This window comes from Myotis nattereri, assembly GCF_964212035.1.
Source record: "Myotis nattereri genome assembly, chromosome: 16".
NCBI lineage: Eukaryota > Metazoa > Chordata > Mammalia > Chiroptera > Vespertilionidae > Myotis > Myotis nattereri.
Genome location: NC_138091.1, coordinates 3516908 through 3540181, shown reverse-complemented (window position 1 = coordinate 3540181; position 23274 = coordinate 3516908). Strand labels below are relative to the sequence as shown.

The 23274-nt window shown below is 50.3% G+C and overlaps 2 protein-coding genes across 10 annotated transcripts in view; one reads left to right on the top strand and one right to left on the bottom strand.

Annotated features, from left to right (window-relative positions):
* Positions 1–3918, bottom strand: part of GID4 (GID complex subunit 4 homolog) — a 19837-nt gene extending 15919 nt beyond the window's left edge. Inside the window, exon 1 of the mRNA XM_081110781.1 lies at positions 3171–3918. Within this exon, the coding sequence (XP_080966907.1) occupies positions 3171–3359 (189 nt within the window). The 5' untranslated portion in view covers positions 3360–3918. The remainder of the gene's footprint in view (positions 1–3170) is intronic.
* Positions 3730–23274, top strand: ATPAF2 (ATP synthase mitochondrial F1 complex assembly factor 2). Of its 9 annotated transcripts, none has more exons than XM_081110773.1 (8): positions 3730–4233; positions 11481–11525; positions 11769–11914; positions 13318–13415; positions 15663–15743; positions 19890–20002; positions 20439–20554; positions 22617–23274. In XM_081110773.1, the coding sequence occupies exons 1-8, from the start codon at positions 4086–4088 to the stop codon at positions 22752–22754; spliced, it is 885 nt and encodes a 294-aa protein (XP_080966899.1). In that variant the 5' UTR covers positions 3730–4085; the 3' UTR covers positions 22755–23274. The 9 variants fall into 9 exon arrangements, with proteins under 9 accessions (XP_080966899.1, XP_080966903.1, XP_080966900.1 ...); XM_081110779.1 differs by having other exon boundaries at positions 3905–4063; XM_081110780.1 differs by lacking the exon at positions 3730–4233 and adding an exon at positions 4524–4828.

The window sequence follows — 23274 nt, the reverse complement described above, 5'->3', positions numbered from 1 at the left end:
GTCACTGGAAAGCAGTCTGGCAGTTTCTCAAAATGTTCAACAGAGTTACCATGTGACCCAGCAATTCCACTCCTAGGGATCTATCCAAGAGAAATGAAAACACATGTCCACACAAAACCTGTACATGTATGCTCACAGCAGCATTATTCGTAACAGCCAAAAAGGGGAAACAACCTAAATGCCCCTCAACTGATCAGTGGATAAGTAACATGTTGTATGTCCATACAATATATTATGCAACAATAAAAAGGATTGAGGCAGACACATGCTGGGATATAGGTAAATCCTAAAAACACGCTCAGTGGAAAAAGCTAGACTCAAAAGGTCGCATATTGTACAATTTCATTTACATGAAATGTCCAGAATAAGCAAATCTTAGAAAAAAATTAGTGGTTGCCTAGAGTTGGAAGGGGTTTGGGGTTTCTTTTCAAGATGATGAAAATTAGATTGCAGTGACATATACAACTTCTGTGAATATACTAAAAGCTATTGAATTGTACACATCAAGTGGGTGACGCTTATGCTAAGTGAATTATCCTATATATTAACTCTAATATGCAAATCGACCGAATGGCAGAACAACCGGTCACTATGATGCACGCTGACCACCAGGGGGCAGACGCTCAATGCAGGAGCTGTCCCCTGGTGGTCAGTGCGTTCCCACAGGGGGAGCGCTGCTCAGCCAGAAGCCGGGCTCGCTGCTCCTTAGCTCTGCCTCAGAGGCAGGAGAGGCTCCCACCACTGCCACTGTGAGCCTGGCTTCTTATTGCAGGCGGGCGGTAAGGAGCAAGGGGTCCTGGACTGCGAGAGGGCCTAAGCCGGCAGTTGGACACCCCCGAGTGGTCCAGGCTGCGAGAGGGCGCAGGCCAGGCTGAGGGACACCCCCCTCTTCCCTTCCCCCCTCAGTGCAAGAGATTTCGTGCACCGGGCCTCTAGTATCTAAATAAAGCTGTTGTGCCCTAGCCAGTTTGGCTCAGTAGATAAGAGTGTCAGCTCTTGGACTGAAGGGTCTCTGGTTTGATTCTGATCAGGGGCACATCTCTAGGTTGCAGGCTCGATCCCCGGTGCCCAGGTCAGGGGTGTGTGCAGGAGGCAACCAATCGATGTGTCTCTCTCACATTGATGCTTCTCTCTCTGTGTCTCTCCCCTTTCTTTCCACTCTCTAAAAATCAATAGAAAAATATCCTTGGGTGAGAATTAACAAAATAAATAAATAAAAACAAAGCTGCTGTGAAAAAAAAGAAAGCAAGCAGGAATGGGGATGCATTATAAAAGGCAGCAGTATTCTAAGAAACTAGCTCTGGCTCTAAAAACAGATGATGGGGCAATTCACATGCCACTGACTCTCAATAATGGACAAGCAGCTCACCAATCCAGACAGAGGTCAGCATTCCTGGGCATGACCACCCCCCCACCATCACCCATCAGTCATGTACCAACTCCATCACCACTTCCACTGGTTCACAAGGAAACTGGCACCTGACAGAAATCCAGAAACCACACACCAATGACAGTAGAGGTGTTGCCGCAGTAACCAGAGCGACTTCTCTTTGACACTTAGCTACCCTGCCAACTGGTCCCTATCACATCAGAAACCATTATATTAAACAATGGACACAAATTCGAGATCATTCCAAAAATGACCCACACCAGGGATCTCACTTTCAGAATTTTATGATTAGTTGCAAAAAACCTTCATACTAAATTCTTACATTTCAATCACCAGGAGGTACATAATTATGAGATTACAATAAATATCATGGCTCATAATAGAACTTTAAGTTTATGGCTCATAGATACAATTAACATAAAGATGCAGCTTTCCCAATCCAAAAAAGGGGGCAATGATTCCCGCAAAACAGTAAGGAAAGAGGCTGATGAATGCTTAGTTAGCAGAAAGAAAATGTACCCCTCCCATTGTCTTTTGGGTGGGAGACCTATTTGCTCAGAAGAGAGACTGTTTAAGATTTAAAATGGAAAAGGGCAAAGGGCAAGTGTGTGGCGAAGACCTGCGTGCTGCCCTCACACATGGCAGCAGGGAGGAGCACACTAGGACCTCAAAGCTTCGGCAAGACTTGCAGGGAGACCTGCCGGGAGGGGCTTTTGGAAACAGCCGAAGAGGTGGGGTGTCCGGCTAAGGACAGGGGGGCAGCGTGAGGGGAAAGGGTTCCAGGCAAGCAACAGTAGCCACGGCGGAGGAGCCTTTTTGCAGGGAAGGGAGGAAAGGGGGGAGAGCCAGAGCCAGCGCCTCGCTGGGCATGAATGCCAGCTGCACCACCACCGCGCGGGGTGCGTGAGGACGGGGCGGCGAAGCCGTAGCTGAAAGCTCTCAGGGCTGACAGCAGGTGCTCACAAATCCAGGCCACATGGGGGGCGGGCAGGCTAGGGGGGTGGGGGGGAAGGGGAGCATGTAATACTTTCAACAAGAAAGTTTTAATTTAAAATTGGGGGGGGGGGCTGGAGGAAGCCTTGGCGGCGGAGATAAGTTAGGGACCCGCAGAGGGCCCCCTGGAGCTGGAGGGAGACAGGTGGGAGGTGGGCGGTCTGGGTGGGGGCAGAGGCCTGCGGGGCCGGAAGGCGACGGGCGAGCGGGGCGGGCAGGGGCCAGCGCCCAGCGGCTGAGACGCTCCAGCGGCACCGGCAGGCGGGTCCGTCCTGGGTGCGGGCCACGGCCGGGAGCCGGTGGGCCGTGGGCTCCGGGCTGCGGGTGGTGCGGGGGCTCACACGGGGCGGAGGGGCCGGCATCGGGCCCGGGGGGGGGGGCAGGGCTCGGGCCGGGAGGCCGGCACAGGCCCGGCCGGGAGGGTGCCGTCAGGAGACCCCAGGAGCGCGCTGCCGGGAGGGCTGATCGCGGCGACAGGTCCCGGGGCGGAGGGCCCGCGTGTGAGGGAGCCCGGCGCGGGGGCTTCCGGGTCCCGCAGGGCTGGCCACGGGCTGCCCGTGGGGAGGGTCGGGGCTGCCGGGAGCGGCTCGCGCAGGCTCCGGTGAGGGGCAGGTCGCGCTGGGACAGTGCGAGGCGCCGGCTGGGCACGTCCGGGTGAAGCGCCGCTGCAGGAGGCCCGGCGGCGAGGGCCTGGTCCCGGCGGCGGGCTCGAGGCGAGGAGCCGGGCAGGCTCGGCCTGTGAGCGCCGCGAGGAGGCCCTCGGGCCCGCCCGCCGGCCGGCGCTCACCTGCAGCACCACCTCTACGTCGTACGAGTTCCCCTTGCTCTTCTGGTGGCCGCGGAACTTGGAGCCGCTGTAGAGCAGGCTGGTGGCCACGCCGGGCTGCTGCGTGTTGATGGGCGGCGGAGGGATGAGCGAGGCCGCGGAGGCGACCGAGGCACCGGCCGGCGGGGGACACTCAGTGCGGACCGGCATCGCGGGGTCCCCCGGAGCCAGGGCTGGGGGAGGGGAGAGGAACCGCCGCCGCCGCGCGGGAGCCGAGGAGGGCGGCGGGGAGGGAGGGGCCGGGCGCGCACGCGCTGGCTTGGGGCGGGAGCGGCGCACCACCCGCCCGCGGCCTGCGGACCAACCGCTCCGACCGCCACTGGGACCCCGGGACCTGTGAGCGGGGCCCGCCGGTCTGGAGTTGAGACCCCTTCCCCACTTGCGCGCGCGCTTGTGCGCGCGCACGCACACACACACTCACTCACATACTCACTCACACACACACACACACACACACACACACACACACACACACACACATACACACACACACACACACAAACACACCACCCCTCCCGATTGGCCCGGTAGCGCCTGGGGGGCGGGAGCAGGCTGAGGCGGTGCTTCCACCCATTGGTGAGCAAAGAGAACACGTGATGCGGTGTGCGAGGCGCCCTCTGGGACTTGTAGTCTTCCAGAGCGCGGCTCGAAGGGGGTGGGGCAAGGTGCTTTCGTGCTGCTGATTGACTGCGGGCGTGCGCGGCAGGCGCTCGGGAGTGACGGCGCGGCGCCCGCGACCTGCGGAAGATGGCGGCCTCCACGGGAGTCTGAGGGCTCTGAGGAGGCGGAGGGAGGTTTCCGAACAGCCAGAGCGTGCAGCTTGCGGATCCTTTCGCTCTATTTCCTGCTCTCAGGTTTCGCACCAGTTGTGCCCCCATGCGCTCCGGCGCGATGTGGAGGAGCTGCCTCTGCCTGCGGGATGGGTGGCGCCGTCTCCTGAACCGACCCTCCGGTGGTCCCACGGCCTCCGTGGGGAAGGGGGCAAACATCCCGTTCCCATTCCGGGCCTACGCTCCCCCAGCGGGTAAGGGAGGCCAGGGCACGTCCCCCTTTGGCCAGGGGCCGAGCGGGCGCAGGTGGGCTGAGAGGCTCTGGCGGGCGGGGCCCCGAGGCCGGGCTCAGGCTCGCGGGGGTCCTGGGCCGGCGGCCCTGTTAGACCGCGAGGGCCCCAGGCGAGGGCCGGGAACCCGAGGGTGCGCATCGCTCACGTCCCTTCAGGGCAGGAGCCAGGAGTTGGCCTGGGGCAGGGCGGTGTTTCCGGAAGGGTGTGCTCTCTTCTCGGCTAGGGAAGCAGAGCTATCCCGGTTTCCAGACGGAAACGGGGAGTGGGTGCGGCGTCAGGACTGCCCCAAGGTCCAGCAGCCGCAGGTCAGCGGAGGGCCGAGTCGGAGGGCGCTCCCTGCCCGCCCAGCCCTGCCCCTCTGCCGAGGCGGACCTCGGTCCTCGCCGGGCGGTGCCCGTTGTCACGTGCAGGTGGTCGCGGCCGCGTTAAGTGGAAGCTTGTAGGCCCCGTGGTGAGGGAGGTGCGGGAAGCTGCGCGGACACAGCTCCTCCTCCCGCCCTGGGCTGTCGGGAAGGGCCTTGGGCTTTGAGAGAACCTGTGACCCGAGAGTTGGTAGGTGAGTAGGAGCTGGTGCGGGAGGGAAAGGGCGGCAGCTGGAACCCTCCGGAGCGGCCTGGGGGCGAGGGCCCTGCTGTGAAGGCACTTCCGAAGGCAAAGGCTGCAGCACGTGGCTGGGCAGGGCGCAGCCGGCTGGCGCTGTGTGATCTTTGGCCTCATTTTCTTATGAGTCGAAGGACTAGGTTGCCTCTGAGGGTCCTTCTTGTAGCTCCATAACTTTATACAAATGTCGGATGCAGCTGGGAGCTGAGGTGTCCCCTTTCAGGGCCCAGGTGAAGGGTATGGAGGTAGGCCATGAAGAGCACTAAAGAGGAAGAAGGAAGGACATTTGTGATCATTGTGACTTATAATAAGAGAGTATGTCTATAGTCCTGGCACACAGCTCCTAAAAGCCAGACAGGATCTTTTGCCAAGATCCTTGGTCTTTTGTCCTCAAGGAGCTCCAGAGTGTGAAAGATGACAGGAGTGTCTGTCAGCCACACCCAAGCTGATGTCAGTGAGGTGACCTTTAGGAAATCCCCAGGGATGGGGACTGGTTGCCATGGGAACCAACCATGTGCTAAGAAGGTTGACCTTTGAGCCCTTTCCACTGACCTCCAGGGAAGGAAGAGGGGCTAGAGATTGACTTGATCATTAATGGCCTGTATGCCTCCTTAATGAAGCTTCTGAGAGGTTCGGAGAGCTTCTGGGGTGGTGAACATGCAGACATGCCCGGAGCGTGGCATGTCCAGAAAGGGCTTGGAAGCTCCTCTCCCCTTCCCAGGTACCTTCCCTTACGCATTTCTTCCATCTGGCCATTCCTGAGTCATATCCTTTTATAGTAAATCTTTAATCTGGTAAGTGAAATGTTTTCCTGAGTTTTGTGAGTTGTTCTAGCATTTAATCAAACCTGAGGAGGCATCATTGGAACCTCCAATGTATAGCCAGTTGGCTTGGTCAGAAGCACAGGAATCTGAAGGGGTCGGGTGGGGTGGGCAGTCTTGTGGAACTCAACCATTAACATGTGGGATCGATACTAACTCCCCAGTGGATAGTGTCAGAACTTAATTGAACTGTAGGACTCCCAGGTGGTGTTGCAGAGTTGGTTGGTGGGAAAACCCCACACATTTGGAATGTCTGTGTGAGTGTGTAGAGGAAAATGGAAGGTAGGGTTCACTTAAGTTGGCAAAAGCAGAGGGTTAATTGAGGTTAGTGGATGCCACTTCCCATTATGGTGGTACTTCATCTGCCATCTCCTTTTCCTTTATTATTATTATCTTTTAGAGAATTTTTTTTCCAATTGATTTGTGAGAGAGAGAAACATCAATTTGTTTCCACTTATTTATGCATTCATTGGTTGATTCTTGTATGTGCCCTGGCCAGGGACCGAACCACAGCTTTGGCATATTGGGACGACACTAACCAGCTAAGCCACCCAACCAGGGCTCCGTTTCCTTTCTACTGCATATTTACTAGTTTGGGCTCTTGGAAATACTTGGCACATGGTAGGTAGTCAACTGTGGAAGGAAATATGAATGAAAGAGATAATAAAGCACAGCGGGAGGGAGATATGTGAACCAGGCCTATGAGTGATCTACAGAGACTTTGCCAGTGGTGAGATTCTGAGTCTTTGGCACGGCAGAAGGTTAAATCCAAAAGGGGCCTTGATGAAGATTTCACCTGGCAGGTAGATTGATCTTGGCCTCGTAGGAATGGCCATGCCATTGAGGTTGGTCAGAAGGAAAGAGGGGGTTAAGCAAGGGCGGCTTGGGTGTTAGAGGAGATGCTGCGATAAGGAGCCCTGTGTGAGGCTGTACCAGCTGCGTGGAAGGGAAGGTGTTCTAGAGAGGCAGCATGTGTGGCTGTGCAAACGCCCAGTGAAGTCAAGGTTAGAAGTCTTGTCTGCTCCGTCTGCAGGTTTTCTGTCACCTGGACAACTCATTTAGCTCCTCAGAGTCTACCACCTCAGAGGCATCTTTCTCATGGTTGTGGTAGATTGAGGGAGAATCTGAAGATAAGGCATCCAGCCTGCCACCTGTTTTCGTATTAAAGTTTTATTGGCACACAGCTACACTTTCATTTACATATTGTCTGGGACTACTTTCACTACAGTAGCAGAGTTGAGTAGTTACAATAGAGACCGAATGGCCTGCAAAGTCTAAAATATTTACTATTTAGCTCATTACAGAAAAAAAATTGCCAGCCTCTGCTCTAGATGCTACAACAATTTGGAAAAAGTGTGTTTAGTCATTTAGCCCATTTACATTAATTGCTATAGCAGATACATTCGGCCTGAAGAATTTTATAACAGATATAGTGAGGTATAATTCAGTTATTCTCCACTTATTTAAAGTGTACAATTACATGGTTTTTAGTATAGTCACAGAATTATGCAACCATCACCACAGTCAATTCTAGAACATTTTTATTATCTCAAAAAGAAACCCTGTGCCCTTTATCTATCACCCTCCCATTGTCTCCTCCAGCTGTAGGCAGCACTAGTTTCTGTTTCTATAGGTTTCCCTATTTTGAGCATTTTATATAAATGGAATGTGGTCTTTTTTGACTGGCTTCCCCCCCCCCCCCCCACTTAGAATGTTTTCAAGGTTTATCTAAGTTGAAGCATGTATTAGTACTCTGTTATTTTTCATTGCTGAATAATATTCCATCTTATTTATCCATTCATCTATCGATGAACATTTGAGTTGTTTCCATCTTTTGACTGTCTTGCATAATGTTGCTATAAACATTCTTGTACAAGTTTTTATATGGGCATATGTTTTCATCCCTCATATATCCAAAAGTACAATTTTTGGGTCAAATGGTAACCGTTTCACCTTTTGAGGAACTAACACACTGCTTTCCAAGGTGGCTGCACCATTTTACATTCCCACTAGCAGTGCATGAAACTCCCAATTCTCCACATCCTCGCAGCCTTTTTTATTATAGCCATCCTGGTTTTGATTTGCATTTCCCTGGTGGTGAATGATGTTGAGCCTATTTTTATGTGCTTATTGGGCATTTGTATATTTTCTTTGGAGAAATATCTATTCAGATCCTTTGACCATTTTTAATTGGGTTATTTGTCTTTTTATTGTTGAGTTGTAAGAGTTCTTTATATTGTTGGCCTGAAAAATTTTGATACCAGAAACAGTTGGTCAGAGCCCCCCTCTCCTCCCATTGTGAATGGAGGCATATCCCTAGAGAGAATTTCAGTTTTAAGGCTTAAGCCCCGCCAGATGGCACTGTTTAAAAAGATTGTTGGTGCACAGCGGGAGTTGTAGTTGTGAGGTTTTGAGTCCTTACAAAGCAAAGGCCAGCGCTGTAATTGGGGCTGATAGAAAGATCATTTACTGGTCCATGAAACCTAGGACAGGAGGAGCAGTGTAGGGGCAAGTGACAAGAAAATAGCCTGTTTTTTTACATGGAGTGAAGCAACTTCACAGGAACTGGGACCCAATGGACATTAATTTCCAATTCAGCACTCTTCACAGGAGCATGTTTTCTTATTAACTTCTCTCTGCTTGTATAGCCTGTTTTCTTGTGGTCAGCTTTTTAAAGTCAACACTTCTTTACATACCCGTTTCTTTGTATCTACGTAGTCCACAAAATTGTCTCTTAAAAGCCACTGGGTGTGTTTTTGCCACAAAAACAGATGTTCTGTAAAGGGAGTGATTCATACTCAAAAGAGACCCGAGTTGTGTGCTCCTGCAAGGTTAGGCTGTTTCTGCACCTTTAAAGATGGTGTTCCTGTTGCTGTCGGCCAGGCCTGTGTTCATGAGCCTCGGGGAGGCTCCTAGGCTTCTCGGGGCCTCGTGATGTCTTATGTGACCCAAGACCTTCGAGAGCCCAGGTGAAGAGCCTGCATCTTCTGTCATTGTTGGGGAGCGTGACTCCCGCCAGTGAATTTTCCAGATCATATTTGCCCAAGAGAACTCCTTACCTGACGCCCTCTGTCCTCCTTACTGTAACCTACCCCCTCTGGGCACCTGCTGGATAGCTACAGTCTTCTCCTGACCCTCTTTCTAGTTCCTCAGAACTCTGTGCTCTCTTGAGGCCCCAGACTTTTGTGTAAGCTGTTTCCTCTGCTGGAAACTCTTTCATACACACCCTCCAAAAATGAATCCATCAATGCAGATGGACTAACTCCTTCCTCTGCAGGTCCCAGATGGAACTGACTGCTGGGAGCTCTTCCTTTAGCCCACAAGGGAACCGAGCTCCCCCAACGTGTGTCTCTGTTCCTTGACTTTGGCCATCATGCCCCTTTATTGTTTGGCTGGTTTAGTGTCTGTGTTCCCGCAGGAGAGTTAGTCCCTCTAGGGTGGGGGTGAACTTTGAGTCCTGTTGCCAGGACTTATCACACTTCCTAGAAAGGGATTCATACTCACCAAAGTTTATTTCAAAACTTCCAAGCCTGCTCCATTCAGGAGAACACCTGACTAAACACCCGCACATGAGCCCAGCAGCCTTTGAGCTCCTTTTGCCCAGTTGTTATCTCTTGGTTTTCTCCTGTTTTGAGCAATTTTGGTTGCCCTTGGCCCTGCATCCATCCCACTCCCTTCCAGTTTTTTCTTCCTCTTAACAGATAAAGAAGTGGGCCTGGCCAGGGCAGAGGAGCCAAGGCCTGGCTTGCAAAGCAGGAAAAAACACAAGAGACTTCCCTCGTGGGAAAGAAACCCTGCTGTCCTGGCTATCTTTGGATGCTTCAGCCTGTGCTATCAAGAGTCCATTCCTTGGCACCCGGGTCTCCTGGACCCCTTTCCCAGGGCTGTGTGGTGCAGTGTGCTAGAATGCTCTCCGTTGACACTTCCTGCTCAGGGGAGGATCCCCACCCACACCCCAGTGATGATTCAGAGCCTTCAAAGCTCTTCCCACTTCCTGCTTGGCCTGGCTGTAGACATGCTGCCCAGCCCAGACATTGGAGAGCATCCTGGCTGTCATCTGGATGCCTTGATCCAGACCTCCAGACACACGCAAGGAGCCTCCAGACGCTCGCACCTGCCATCTGAGTGTGACTCAGCCTGTACAGTAAGGAAATGTAAGCGCAGCAGGGTGGGGTAAGCCTCCGGTGTTGGTGGCAGCTGGGTGAGAGACTCAGTATTATAATTCAGATGAAGATGGTAAATTGAGCTATAATAATGTGGCATCGTCTCGATTGTCAGATCTGATCACTTTAAAAAGAAAATTTGAACTCTATGAAGACATGGATTTTTGTTTCATTCACTGTTTTATCCAGAGTACCTAGAAGAGTACCTGATACATAGTTGGCACAAATACATTTTGTGGGAAACCAGTTTGGGTCTTATTTTAGTAAGTGCAACCATGGGAATATAATTTCCATGTGTAAGCATTAATGATAGCAAGTGAGATTCATGAAAAAAAAAATACGTTGTGCAAAACATAAAAATATAATGTTTGTAGTAAGACCAGATGCTCTCTTTCCATTCCTCGCTACATAAACCAAGTTTTGTTTTCATAGTCTATTTGAATTAATAAAACGTCAACTGAGCTTGACCAGTGTGGCTTGGTGGTTGAGCGTCAATCTATGAACTAGGAGGTCATGGTTCAATTTCCGGTCAGGGCACATGCCTGGGTTGTGGGCTCCAACCCTAGTAGGGGGCTGCAGGAGGTGGCCGATAGATGGTTCTCTCTCATCATTGATGTTTCTGTCTCTCTCTCTCTTTCCCTTCCTCTCTGAAATCAATAAAAATACATTTTTTAAGAATTAAAAGAACTCAGAAAGCTTTAAAAACTAATGAATCTCCTTTTCCTTCACATGCTACATCATCATTTTCAATAACTGACTTTAGTCAGACTCTGAAGGCTTTAGGTACCTGATGAATATGTGAAAGAACAAACACATGAATGAATGAATGAATGAATGATTTTGTTTATCACAGATGGTAAGGACTGGGTTATGGTTTATAATTTCCAAAATGTGACCTATTTGTTCTTTATGAATTGAAGGAATCTGCATAATTCCTGAGGCAGTACTCTTGGTTTTTAATCCCCCCAGGTGAAAGAGGAGAATGTGTTTATATTTTCATGTAAGATTTTATTCAAGTTATTTTCAGAAGAACAGGACACAGATTTTTCCTTCCTAAAGGAAATGTTTGGAGTTCCTGTTGAATACACAGGCAAGCTGGTTAATTAGGTTAATTAATTAGTATAGGGGATGGGAAATGCTCCTGGGATCTCTGCTTACTGCTTGTGCATCACAGGCATGCATACGCACATCACGTTCACCCTGGCTTTCCACTCCTGCCTTGAATGGGCCTCTGGCTTTATCACACTCAGGCACCATCTCTGGGCACACTGTGCTGGCACCGGCCGGCGCTAGTGGGGATGGTGTGGGAGGAACATGCTTAGAAGTTAGAGCAGAAGGTGCCGGGAAAGTCTTTCGGGTCATACGGTCTGCAGGCTCGTGATACTGCGGGATCAGACTATCCCTGGGCTGGCGGGATCTTGACCAGTTGTCACGTTCCTCCCTTCCCCCTGGAGAGTGAACCACCAGCTTTAATCAGAAGCTGTTGATTATGCCACATAGAGTAGGGCAGACCTGGACTAGTGATATGACAAGCCAATCAGTCAGCATTAGCAAGCTGGTCTTGTTGCTTCCTGAGCTGTCTCGACATGATTATAACTGCCTTTTTGAAAAATCTTTCTCACAGAAAGGAAGAGATTCTATCAGAATGTCACCATCACACAGGGTGAAGGTGAGTGTCTGAAATTTTGACTGCCTCTTTCCCACCCCCTGTGGATGGGTAGAAACATGTTTCATCTCCAGCCAGTTGGGTGGTTGAGATGACCTTTCACACTTTTGTCGGGTATGTTTCTGTAAGCCCTCCACCGAGGGACTCGGGGTTGGCTTTGTCTGCACCAGTTCAAGTAGCTAAATATAGAATGGTCACTTGATTCCACTTAACAGTCCCTGAGAGGTTTTCATTTGATCTTTCAAGGCGGCTTTGAGATAAACCTGGACCACAGGAAGCTGAAAACTCCCCAAGCCAAGCTCTTTACTGTCCCCAGTGAGGCCCTGGCCATCGCAGTGGCCACTGAGTGGGACTCCCAGCAGGACACCATCAAGTTCTACACCATGCATCTGGTAACAAGTTCACACACCTATACTCTGATGCCTGCTGTTGGCTTTCTAGGCACCTGGCAAAACTTGGGAGACTCCTACCCAAATTGCAATAAAGCCCTCGGGGATGCAATAAAGCCTGCAGCATCACTTGCCCCCTCGGATATGCCAAACATTGCCCCCTGTGGCCTGGCCAGCTGCACTTCCTGCTCAGCACTGTGCTGGCTGGCGGGCCGCTCCTCTGGGCTCAGGCAGATGTGCCCCACTAACTGCCCAGCTGTCTTACTTTCTGTCATGCAGCTGGGCTTTGTTCCGTCAGCAGCACAGTGTGTAATGTTTGCACTGTGGGTAGCACAGACGGGCAGGACCATGTCTGTCTGACTAGTGTTGTGAAGTTACGTTGGCAGTCAGTATTGGTTGGGTTCAAGAACCCAAGGGGCAGGTGGGTGAGGTGAGGAACCCCCATGGAGCAGCCCCCATTCACACAGGGTGGCTCACGGAGGCACTAGAGCAGCGAGGAAGGGTCAGCTAGACTGGGCTCAGGCCCTGCAGCTTCCAAACTAACCTTGGGCAAGTTACTGCCCCTTTTCAGCCCCGTTGTTCGCCATCTGGGAGAGGCGGGTGATAACAGCACCCACTCATGGCGTAGTGTCAGATGGGTGAGCTGACGCGTGGAAAGGTCTGGGTGTGGTCCCTGGCACCTACAGAGAGAGCTTGCAGTCCACACCGGAGTGGTGCTATCATCCTGCCCCCACGGGCTCGGCCTGCATCCCAGCACGCTTCCTCAACACCTTCACAGCCTGCTGAGTGCTGGCTGCTCCTTTGACTGTCGGATGACATGGGGTGATGGGGCTACAAGTTAATGGCAGAGTGCCTAAGCAGCCTGCTGTCGACAGGGCCAGTCTGGAAAATAATCCTGTTCTGGTTTGGCTGAGTTGTTCCCCTGCTTCCTGAGGTGTGAATGGAGCCAGCTGGTACGTTGTTCAGTCAGATTTGAATTCTAGTAATGCTTATGTGTCTTATTTACTGAATTTGACCTCTCTGGGACTCCATTTCCACATCTCTGAAATGGGTATAATGGTACCTATCAAAGGGTTCTGAGGATTCAAGTGAATGCAACAGAGTCTGGTAGAAAAGAGTGTGAGACCTTGGGAAGTACTCTAATCCTAGGGCCTCTGTGAATATTCTGTGAGTCCCATGAGCTAGCACATAGCGCTCTGCTGGCACGGAACCTGGCTGTAGCAAGCTCTCACTAGATGTGCTGCAGCTGAGGCTTTGGGTCGAAGGCTTTGGCTTGGCACTGCTCCTTGCTGGGTGTCGCTGGCTGGTTCTGTGTGATGCTGTGGTGGAACACCGTGTCCTCGGGAATGCAGTGCTTTTGCCTGGGCCCAGTGGGTGGTGACAGGGCTCTCTGCCTTTTGATTCAGACCACATTGTGCAACACGTCTTTAGACAACCCAACGCAACGAAACAAGGACCAGCTGATCCGGGCAGCTGTGAAGTTTCTGGACACCGATACCATCTGGTAATTGATGTTTAGATGAGCGTTCCTCTTGGACCTAGGGAGTTCTTGGGCTGTTGTGCTTCCTTTACCCAGTTATCAGTAGAAGAAGAGGCAGGCCCTTTTCCTTTACCTCCTGGGCAGGGAGAGCAAGCTAGTTGACATCAGCACTCAGCTGCTCTGCAAACCCCGAGGAAGGGGAGCTCCTGGCTGCGGCAGTGTCGGAGCCTGGGCACAGCTCTTCCACAGCCCACCAGCCATCCCTCGGCTGGAGCAGGGTGTGGGGGGGGTGGGGGGCGTGGGGGAAGGAGGGGGAGGGGTGGTGTATGCAGCTCTTGTAGGCTCCAGGACCAAGGGTCACTGGCCAATCCCCAGCAGGGCCTCTGACCCTAGGCTTCTGCCTACCAGCACAATCTCACGCCGGCATCCTTACCATCCACTCCTTGTCAGCCTGGACACAGGATGGCCAGGTGTTGATATTCAGGAGCTAGCTTCCTCCACTTCTAAATTTTCCCATCCTGCCTATGTTCTTCATTTTTCATTTATCATATATATATATATGAATTGATTAACTCAATTTTAGAGGCCAAGCATCCTCACAACCTGCAAGCTAGAGAATTAAAGCTGGTGGCATAATTCAGTCCGGGTCTGAAGGCCTAAAAAATGTATATACCTACACACACGCACACACACACACACACACACACACACGCACGCGCGCGCGCGCACACGCACACAGGTTTATTATAAACAATGACTCACAGGACTGTGGAGACTGGGTGAACTGGATACCCATGAAAGCTGCCATGTATCCGTCTGCGTGCCAGCAGGCTTGAGAATGGAATGAGCCAATTTTTAGTCGGAGTCGGAAGGCAAGGAAAGAACTGTGTCCCAGTTGAAGGAATCAGGCCGAAGGAGTTCCTTCTCTATGTTCTTTAGCGAATTGGTTAGTGATGTTGAGGGAAAGGTGAAGCAGCGCTGCAGCGGCCGAGCTGCACTGTGCCCGCTGGCTGAGTTCTCACAGATGGCATGAAGTCAGCAGTGGGGCTGAGGGGGAGCGCCTCCTGGAGAGGCGGCCAGCAGTGCCAGCTTTGAGTTGCTAGTCAGAAAGTCCCCATCTGTGTTAGGGGCTATCTGATGGCAGGGAACAGAAACCCATTCAACTTAGCTCCGGTAAAAGGGTTTTCTTAAAAACCATACAGGGGTCCTGATAGGAAATGAAGGACAGTTGGTCACCTGGTATGGAGCTGGACGATTGGCTACTGGAGTTCCTCCCTCTGCCGGGGCGGAGAGTCAGCACACCTGTCTGCTCCTCAGCAGCCCAGCTTTGCTTGCACTCTCATGATCTCTCTGCTCCCCTCCGCTCACCCCAGACTGGTTTCCACAGTGCCCACTTGGGTTCCTGTCCCACGAAGCCTTGCAGCTAAGCTCCCCTCAGCTGAGTCCATCTCTGTGTCTCTTATTCAAAACAAGTAGTGTAGCCTGGCATCAAGTGGTGTCAGGCCTCCGTGGCAGCAGCTGCATCTGTAGCCAGGAGACAAGTGGGCTCATGAAGTCCAAATAGGCAGCTTGGTCTGTGGCCAGGAACACACTCTGGGAAGGGGTGCAGGTAGGTAGGGATGCAGTGACAGTTCCCTGTAGCGTTCACGGTCAGCATCCTAGGACTGCGTGGATCTGAGGGTACAGTATCAGTGTTTAGAATGGTACTGACATAGTGCTGCCAGCCTTGACCCATCACATAATTAGGGACATTGAGGACAGTGGTTCTGAAACTCAGGCTCACATTAGATCCCCTAGGCAGTGGTTCTCAACCTTCTGGCCCTTTAAATACAGTTCCTCATGCTGTGACCCAACCATAAAATTATTTTCGTTGCTACTTCATAACTGTCATGTTGCTACTGTTATGAATCGTCATGTAAATATCTGATATGCAGGATGGTCTTAGGCGACCCCTGTGAAAGGTCGTTCGACCACCAAAGGGGTCGTGACCCACAGGTTGAGAACCGCTGCCCTAGAGGGTTTGTTAAAACACCTTCAGAGGTTCTGCTTTCTGTAGGTATGGGGCGGGGCCTGAGAATTTGCTCTTAAATTCCCAGATGGTCTGCTACTGGCCCTAAGACCTCACTTTGAGAACCACTGCTTTAGGGGAAAGATTTGTGGGGCAGGGGTGAAGTTCTTTTTGCTGTTGCTTTTTGTGTTTTTCTGTTGTCTGTCACTGAATGAAGGAATTGTACTTTTTTATTAACGAAGGTGATTTTTGCAATGAATTAGCTACAGGGTGGAAGAGCCAGAGACATTAGTGGAACTTCAAAAGAACGAGTGGGACCCAATCCTAGAATGGGCTGAGAAAAGGTAAGGGCTACTGTCTTGACCTCACAATATTTTGTAAGCTTATGTGGAGTAGTTTTTGGCATAGCTTTTTTTTCACAAAAGTGATGTCTGTCAGTCAGTCTGTGTTATTTGTACACATTTTTTGAGTGCCCACTATGTGCCAGGCATCCTTGGATTCTATAGTAAAAGGCATAGAAAGTGTATTAAAGGATCAAGTAAAATGTAACAAATATAGTGCTGTGTAAGAACTATGAGGATACAATGTCACTTTTGTGTCTAATGAAATACAACAATATTTAGGTACCTGGAGATCTTTGTTACAATACAAAATTGTTAGCTTTTTGTGGCAGTTGAGATTTCTTGTTAATAATTTACAGAAAGCCCTAACTGGTTTGGCTCAGTGGATAGAGCTTCGGCCTGCGGACTCAAGGGTCCCAGGTTCGATTCCGGTCAAGGGCATGTACCTTGGTTGTGGGCACATCCCCAGTAGAGGGTGTGCAGGAGGCAGCTGATCGACGTCTCTCTCTCATCGATGTTTCCAACTCTCTATTCCTCTCCCTTCCTCTCTGTAAAAAATCAATAAAATATATTTTTTAAAAAAATAAAAAAAAATAATTTACAGAAAAACTGGGCCATTTGCTATGTTCCATTGGTACTATTAGAAATTTCAGAAAGACTATTTCTAAACCAATGGGAAAAATCAGTGATATATGAAAGAAAATACGGCTTCCGGTCAAATGGCAGAGTAGGTAAATGTGGTACTTGCATCTTCCCACGACCGCATCAAAATTAAAACTAAAGAACAACCATTGTTGAGAACTACCTGATATTTAGCTGAACAGATGTTCCATAACTAAGGATATACAGAAGAAGCCACATGAGACTGGTAGGAGGGGTGGAGATGCAGAACAGGCAGGTCCCACACCCATGTGGGATGGTTAAAAATCAGGAGGGATATATCAGTTGTTGAGGTCCCCCCTCAAGAGAGAGGGGTCCCAATCCTACACCATGCTTCCTAGTCCATGGTTCCAGTGCCTGGAAGAGAAGCCCTCATAACCTCTAGCTGTTAAAACCAGCGGGGATTATGGGTGAGTGAGGAAAGGTTGCTGGAGTCCCAGGTGTTTCTCTTAAAGGGTCTGTGCACAGACTTATTAGCTCTGAACTCCAGTACTAGGGTAGCAGCTCTGAAAGCAATTCTCAGTGAGAACTTCAACAGAGCGATAGAAAATATAGAAAAGGACCAGTCAGAAATGAAGAATTACATAACTGAAATGAGGAATACACTAGAAGGAATCAACAGTACAGTAGATGAAGCAGAGGATTGAATCAGCGATTTGAAACATAAGGAACGAGAAAATACCCAATTAGAACAGCAAAAAGAAAAATGAATACCAAAAAAAAATGAGGATAGTTTAAGGGGCTTCTGAGTCAATATCAAACGTACCAACATTCACTTCATGAGGGTGCCAGAAGGAGAAGAGAGAAAGGAATTGAAAACCTGTTTTAAAAAATGACAGTTTAGCCGAAACCGGTTTGGCTCAGTGGATAGAGCGTCGGCCTGCGGACTGAGGGGTCCCAGGTTCGATTCCGGTCAAGGGCATGTACCTGGGCTGCGGGCACATCCCCAGTGGGAGATGTGCAGGAGGCGGCTGATCGATGTTTCGCTCCCATCGATGTTTCTAACTCTCTATCTGTCTCCCTTCCTCTCTGTAAAAAATCAATAAAATATATTTAAAAAAAAAATGACAGTTTCACCTAACTTGGTGAAAGAAAAAGGTACACAAGTCCAGGAAGCACAGAGTCCCAAACAAGATGAATCCAAGGAGACCCACACCAAGACACGATAATTAATATACCAAAGGTTAAAGACAGAATCTTAAAAGCAGCAAGAGAAAAACAGTTACCTACAAGGGAGTTCCCTTAAGACTTTCAGTTGATTTCTCAACAAAAACTTAGCAGGCCTGAAGGGATTGGCATGAAATATTCAAAGTGATGAAAAGCAAGGACCTACAAAATTACCCAGCAAAGCTCTCATTTAGAATTGAAATTCAGGTAAAGAGCTTCCCAGATAAGAAAAAAGCTAAAGGAGTTCATCACCACCAAACCAAAATTACAGGTAATGTTAAAGGATCTTCTTTAAGAAGAAAAAAAATCAAGAATATGAATAATAAAATGGCAATAAATACATATCTATCAACAGTTACTTTAAATGCAAATGGATTCAATAATCCAATCAAAGACAAGAGTGCCTGAGTGGATATGAAAGCAAACTCATATATATGCTATCTACAAGAGACTCACTTCAGATAGAAAGATACATACAGACTGCAATAAAGGGATGGGAAAGTTATTCATGAAAATGGAAACAAAAGCTAGAATAGCAATACTTATACCAGACAAAATAGGCTTTAAAACAAAGGCTACAACAAGAGACAGAGAAAGACCCAGCAATTCTACTTCTGGGTAATTATTTGAAGAAACTCCAAAACATATGCATCTGTATGATCATTGAAGTATTTACAATAGCTAATAGACAAATGGATAAAGAAGATATGGTACATATATACAGTGAAATATTGGCCATAAAAAAGAACGAAATCTTACCATTTATGACAACATGGATGGACTTACAGGATATGTGCCCAGAGAAAGACACATACCATATGATTTCACTTATATGTGGAATGTAAACAACAAAATAAAACAAACAGACTCAGAAAATTTTGATAGTTGTCAAAGGGTTAGGGGCTTGGAGGCTTGGTGAAAAAGATGAAGGGACTAATAAGCACAAAAAATTGCTCCTTGGCTGGTGTGGTTCAGTGGTTAGAATGTTGGCCCATGCACTGAAGGGTCATGGGTTTGATTCCTGGTCAAGGGTTGCAGGTTCAATCCCCGGGCCCAGTTGGGGCTTGTGTGGTAGGCAACCAATCGATGTGTCTCTCTCATATCCATGTTTCTCTCTCTCTCCTCCCATGCCCCCTCCCTCCTTTTCTCTCTCTCTAAAAAGCAATGGAAAAATATTCTCAGGTGAGGATTTTTAAAAAAAGCTCAAATTGGTAGTTACAAAATAGTCATGGGGATATAAAATTTAGCATAGGGAATATAGTCAATAATTTTGTAAATAGTATGTATGGTGCCAGATGGGTACTAAATTGCTTTTATTCCATTATGTTTTTCCTGTATTTTTATTTTTATTTTAAAAATATATTTTATTGATTTTGTACAGAGAGGAAGGGAGAGGGATAGAGAGTTAGAAACATCAATGAGAGAGAAACATCGATCAGCTGCCTCTTGCACACCCCCTACTGGGGATGTGCCCGTAACCAGGGTACATGCCCTTGACTGGAATCAAACCTGGGACCCTACAGTCCACAGGCTGATGCTCTATCCACTGAGCCAAACCGGTCAGGGCGTTTTTCCTGTATTTTATGTAGCTATGATTGTTCTTGAAAATGTATCATTCTTGAAGCCAGCTCATGTCCCATACAAAAAACAATGCCTTGTATATAGTAGAGGCTTAATAAATATTTGATAAAGTTGTTGAATAATATAGGACCTACACAGATATTATTGTAAGGAAAACAATATTTGAAAAAAATAATTTATGACCTCAATGTGAAAATTGTTTCTTAAAAAGTTTAAAAAGCAGGTAGCCCATGCTTTTGATGGAGATCCTAGGCAAAGAGAATTCCCTGCTGGCACAACTTGCTTACCTGTGCCTCCATTCGGGGTAATTGCTTTTTAAAAAAAATGTATTTTATTTTATTGATTTCAGATAGAGGAAGGGAGAGGGAGAGAGAGACGGAAACATCAATGATGAGAGAGAATTAACTGGCTGCCTCCCTGCGTGCACCCCACTGGGGATTGAGCCCGCAATCCTAGCATGTGCCCTGACTGGGAATCGGACCGTGTCCTCCTGGTTCATGGATCTGTGCTCAACCACTGAGCAACACTGCCAGGACAGGGCAGTTTCTTGATCCTCTGGCTTTGCTCATGATAGAAATTACTAGGTCAGGAGGTCACTGACCACCATGGTAGTTGCTCCCAGAATCCCCGAGACTGACTTCTTCACCACTTGCCCTCAAGGGGTGCACACCTGCTTAGCAGTTTAGGGCTTTGCTTCTGGGCAAAGCTGAAGTGCACAGCAACCAAAGCCTTTCCTTTCAGGTATGGCGTGGAGATTGGCTCTTCCACCAGCATAATGGGGCCCAGCATCCCAGCCAGGACTCGGGAGGTGCTCGTCAGCCACCTGGCATCTTACAACATGTGGGCCCTACAAGGTATGCAGGCATTTCCTAGGCCTGGGGGTGTGGAGGGATCGGCGTGGGTGTCCATAGCTGGAGGGTCACAGGAGCGCGCTAGGGGTGGGTCTGACGCTCACTTTTTGCTCAGTCTGAGGGGACAGCAGGCTCACACCCTTCCAGGAGAAGGTTGGCTTTCTCTTCATAAGTTCAAGTCTCATCGACCCATCCGTGAACCAGTCACTGGGGCAGGGTGGAATGGTTCCAGTCATGTGCCCACCCCAGGTAGGAGCAGAGGAGGGCTCTCCCCTCTTGGAAGAGGAGGAGGATGGATCTAGAGCCGGTCAAGAAGCCCTGTGCCCTGTGACTTGTCTCCCCACCTCTAGGGTGTAGGGACTCACAGGAGTAGGTCTAGCAACTGCTCGGTTTCCGGGTGGAGGTGTCCTGGGTCCTGACTTGGCTTGTGTCCCGGAAGGGATTGAGTTCGTTGTGACCCAACTCAAGTCCGTGATGCTGACCTTGGGCCTGATGGACCTGCGCCTGACAGTGGAGCAGGCCGTGCTGCTGTCACGCCTGGAGGAGGAGTACCAGGTGAGGTTTGCAGCGGCCCAGAGGCGAGCACCTCAAGTCCCCGCCTCCCGCCTCCAGATTCAGACTACCTGGGGGACCGGGGGTAGCTAACCCATCTATTTTATTACTTCTGTGTAACAAACTGCAACAGGTGATGATAAAATCACGGTGAGCACTGCCACTGCTTCCCAGCATCGTGCTCAGCTCTCCCTCATTGCCTCACCTCCTCCTCTAAACAACCTGGTCAGGTGGGGGCTGCTGTTATGCCCATTTACACAGGAGGAAACCAAGGCACAGGTCAGTCCCTCAGAAAATGCTGGAGCCAGGTGACTCCAGGTCCAGGCCTTCACCCCCCACCCTGCAGGTGGCAAATCAAGATTGCTTGGGCCTGGCACACCTGAAAGTGGGCTATTAAAATGGCTGGGAGCCACATGATTGCTCTTGGAGACAGCCTTTGTGCCCTGACATCCACACAGGGCATCTACGTGGCAGGGAGGGCAGCGTGAGCTGCTACTGTGCACGGTGCTGATGTAGTGACGCAGAATTAGGGTCTGTTCTGCTGTCATTTGCTTTTTAATTTTTTTTTTTTTCAGAAAGGTAGGGAGAGGGAGAGAGGGAGAGAAACATTGATGAGAAAGCAAAACAGGGATTGGCTGCCTCCTGTACACCCCCTACTGAGGACTGAGCCCACAACTTGGACATGTGCCTCGACTAGGTATCGAACCAGCAACCCCTCGGTGCCCAGGAGGACGCTCAACCAACTGAGTCACACTGGCCAGGGCTGAATTGTTTTCTTAAATTCTCACCCGAGGACATGTGTACTGATTTTAGAGGAGGCGGGAGGAGAAAGATGTGACATCGATGTGACAGAGAACATCAACTGGTTGCCTTCCGTACGTGTCCTGACCAGGGATCGAACCTGATATACTGCCGTGCACAGGATGATGCTCTAACCACTGGACACACCGGCCAGAGCAGGGCTTGCATTTGTTTAACTGAGAATTATGATAGTCTTTGCAACCTTTGCTATTGTTATTTCTCCAACTTCCTAAAGTTAATTGCTATTACAAATTGGTTCCTAGCATGATGAAACCCTCTTATAATGGCAGTATTGCTCAAGTCCTTCTAGTCACCTCTTCAGAAAAATGCCTGGGAAAACTGGGTCTGTATCACAAAAGAGGCTAGCTATTCTCTGAGTGTTAGAAGCAGTTATGGGGTAGAGAGGCGACCTGTGAGGGTGTGAGGCTGGGCGGGCTCTGAGAGATAGGGAGCCAGGAAACCTGGTTCTGGTCTGGGCTCTGCTTTTGACTGTGGGACCCAAGCCAGGCCGTTGTTTCCTGAACTTCATGTTTGATCTGCCACAAAATGGGAGCGACCTGGATTGTGCGCGCTCTGAAAGGAGAGCATGCTCTTCAGGTGGCTAATCACACTTGTCCAGGTGAGACAAGGAGCCCAGACGTGCCAAGAGCTGCTGTGGCAGGGCTGACTCTTCTCCGAGAAGGTGGGTGGCTGGGCCAGGCTTCCTGGGCCCGGGCCAGGGAGGAGTCAGCAGGGCGGAGTGCAGCTCTACTGACATCTGGATAGCCACACTGTCTGGGGTTTCTCCTGTAGCTTAGAATCTGGAGAGAGGTCTGCAACCCTGCCCTAGGAGTCACAGATGAAATGACAGTGTGGCCTTGGTTGATGTTTTTCATCCCACTTCCGTGGGGGCCACGTGCAGCCCAGCTGGTGAGGCAGCACAGGAGAGGGTGGCATTATAGGTTGCCTGCGCCAGCCTCTTTGTGGGAAGACGTGTGAGAGAGGGATGGCACACAGGTGGGCCTCAGGGAAGATGCATGTGGTTTCGGTGCCTGCTGGCCCTGGGCCTGGACTTTACCCTCCTAGACCATCCACACCCTGTGGAAGGCGGCGCCTGCTCTGGCCACCTGTGTGTGCTTCCCCGGGCCTCCGCACCAGGTGTGTTGCCTGTTTGGGCAGGATGGGAGCCTGTGGCCCTCAGTCCAGCTATAGGGTGGTGTATGGCTCGGGCTTGCAGCAGCTGGGCACTGAGCTGCTCACTCACCATCTCTTGTCCTTTCCTCAGATCCAGAAGTGGGGCCACGTGGAATGGGCCCATGACTATGAGTTGCGGGAGCTCCGGGCACGCACGGCCGCAGGCACCCTCTTTGTCCACCTCTGCTCCGAGAGCACCACGGTCAAGCACAAGCTCCTGCAGGAGTGAGGCGGGCGGTGCGCATGGCACGCCGGGGACAGAGGCTGCGGAGGCCCGGCTCCCAGGCCTGCGGACACACGGCCTGGCTGCCACACGGTGTCGACTGGGGGCCTGAGACAGTGCGGCGGTCTGGAGGTCAGCTTGAGTCCACCCCAGGGCCCCTGCCCCAGCCAGCGAGGGGACAAGGTGTACGATGGCTTTCTCAACCCTGACTGTATTACACATTTCTCCACCCTGGAAAGATGTTGAGCCCTGTTTTCATTTGCGCCTCCACATACCCTCATCTCCTTGTTACACCTGGGGCTCACCTAGATCCCCAGCAGGTTGGTACCTGCCGCCTGTCGACACCCCGTCCGCAAACAGCTCCATGAACTCTGTGTCTCTGTGGGGCCCTTGACCCTCAGCCCAAAAGCTTTCCCCGGGTGTTTAGTCAAACGATCTTTGGAAAGTGAGTCCTTTTTGGTCTAAGCTGATTGTTTCTACCTGTTCCTACTATTTCAGGAAAAAAGTAATAATGTACTCTTGAAAG

Bases quoted from the DNA above. Each gene is read 5' to 3' on its own strand.
- ATPAF2 (XM_081110772.1), top strand. From the start codon at position 4,086: ATGCGCTCCGGCGCGATGTGGAGGAGCTGCCTCTGCCTGCGGGATGGG. The intron at 4,234-11,480 runs GTAAGGGAGGCC...TCTTTCTCACAG, and splicing joins GGCCTACGCTCCCCCAGCGG to AAAGGAAGAGATTCTATCAG. The intron at 13,416-15,662 runs GTAATTGATGTT...GCAATGAATTAG, and splicing joins CTGGACACCGATACCATCTG to CTACAGGGTGGAAGAGCCAG.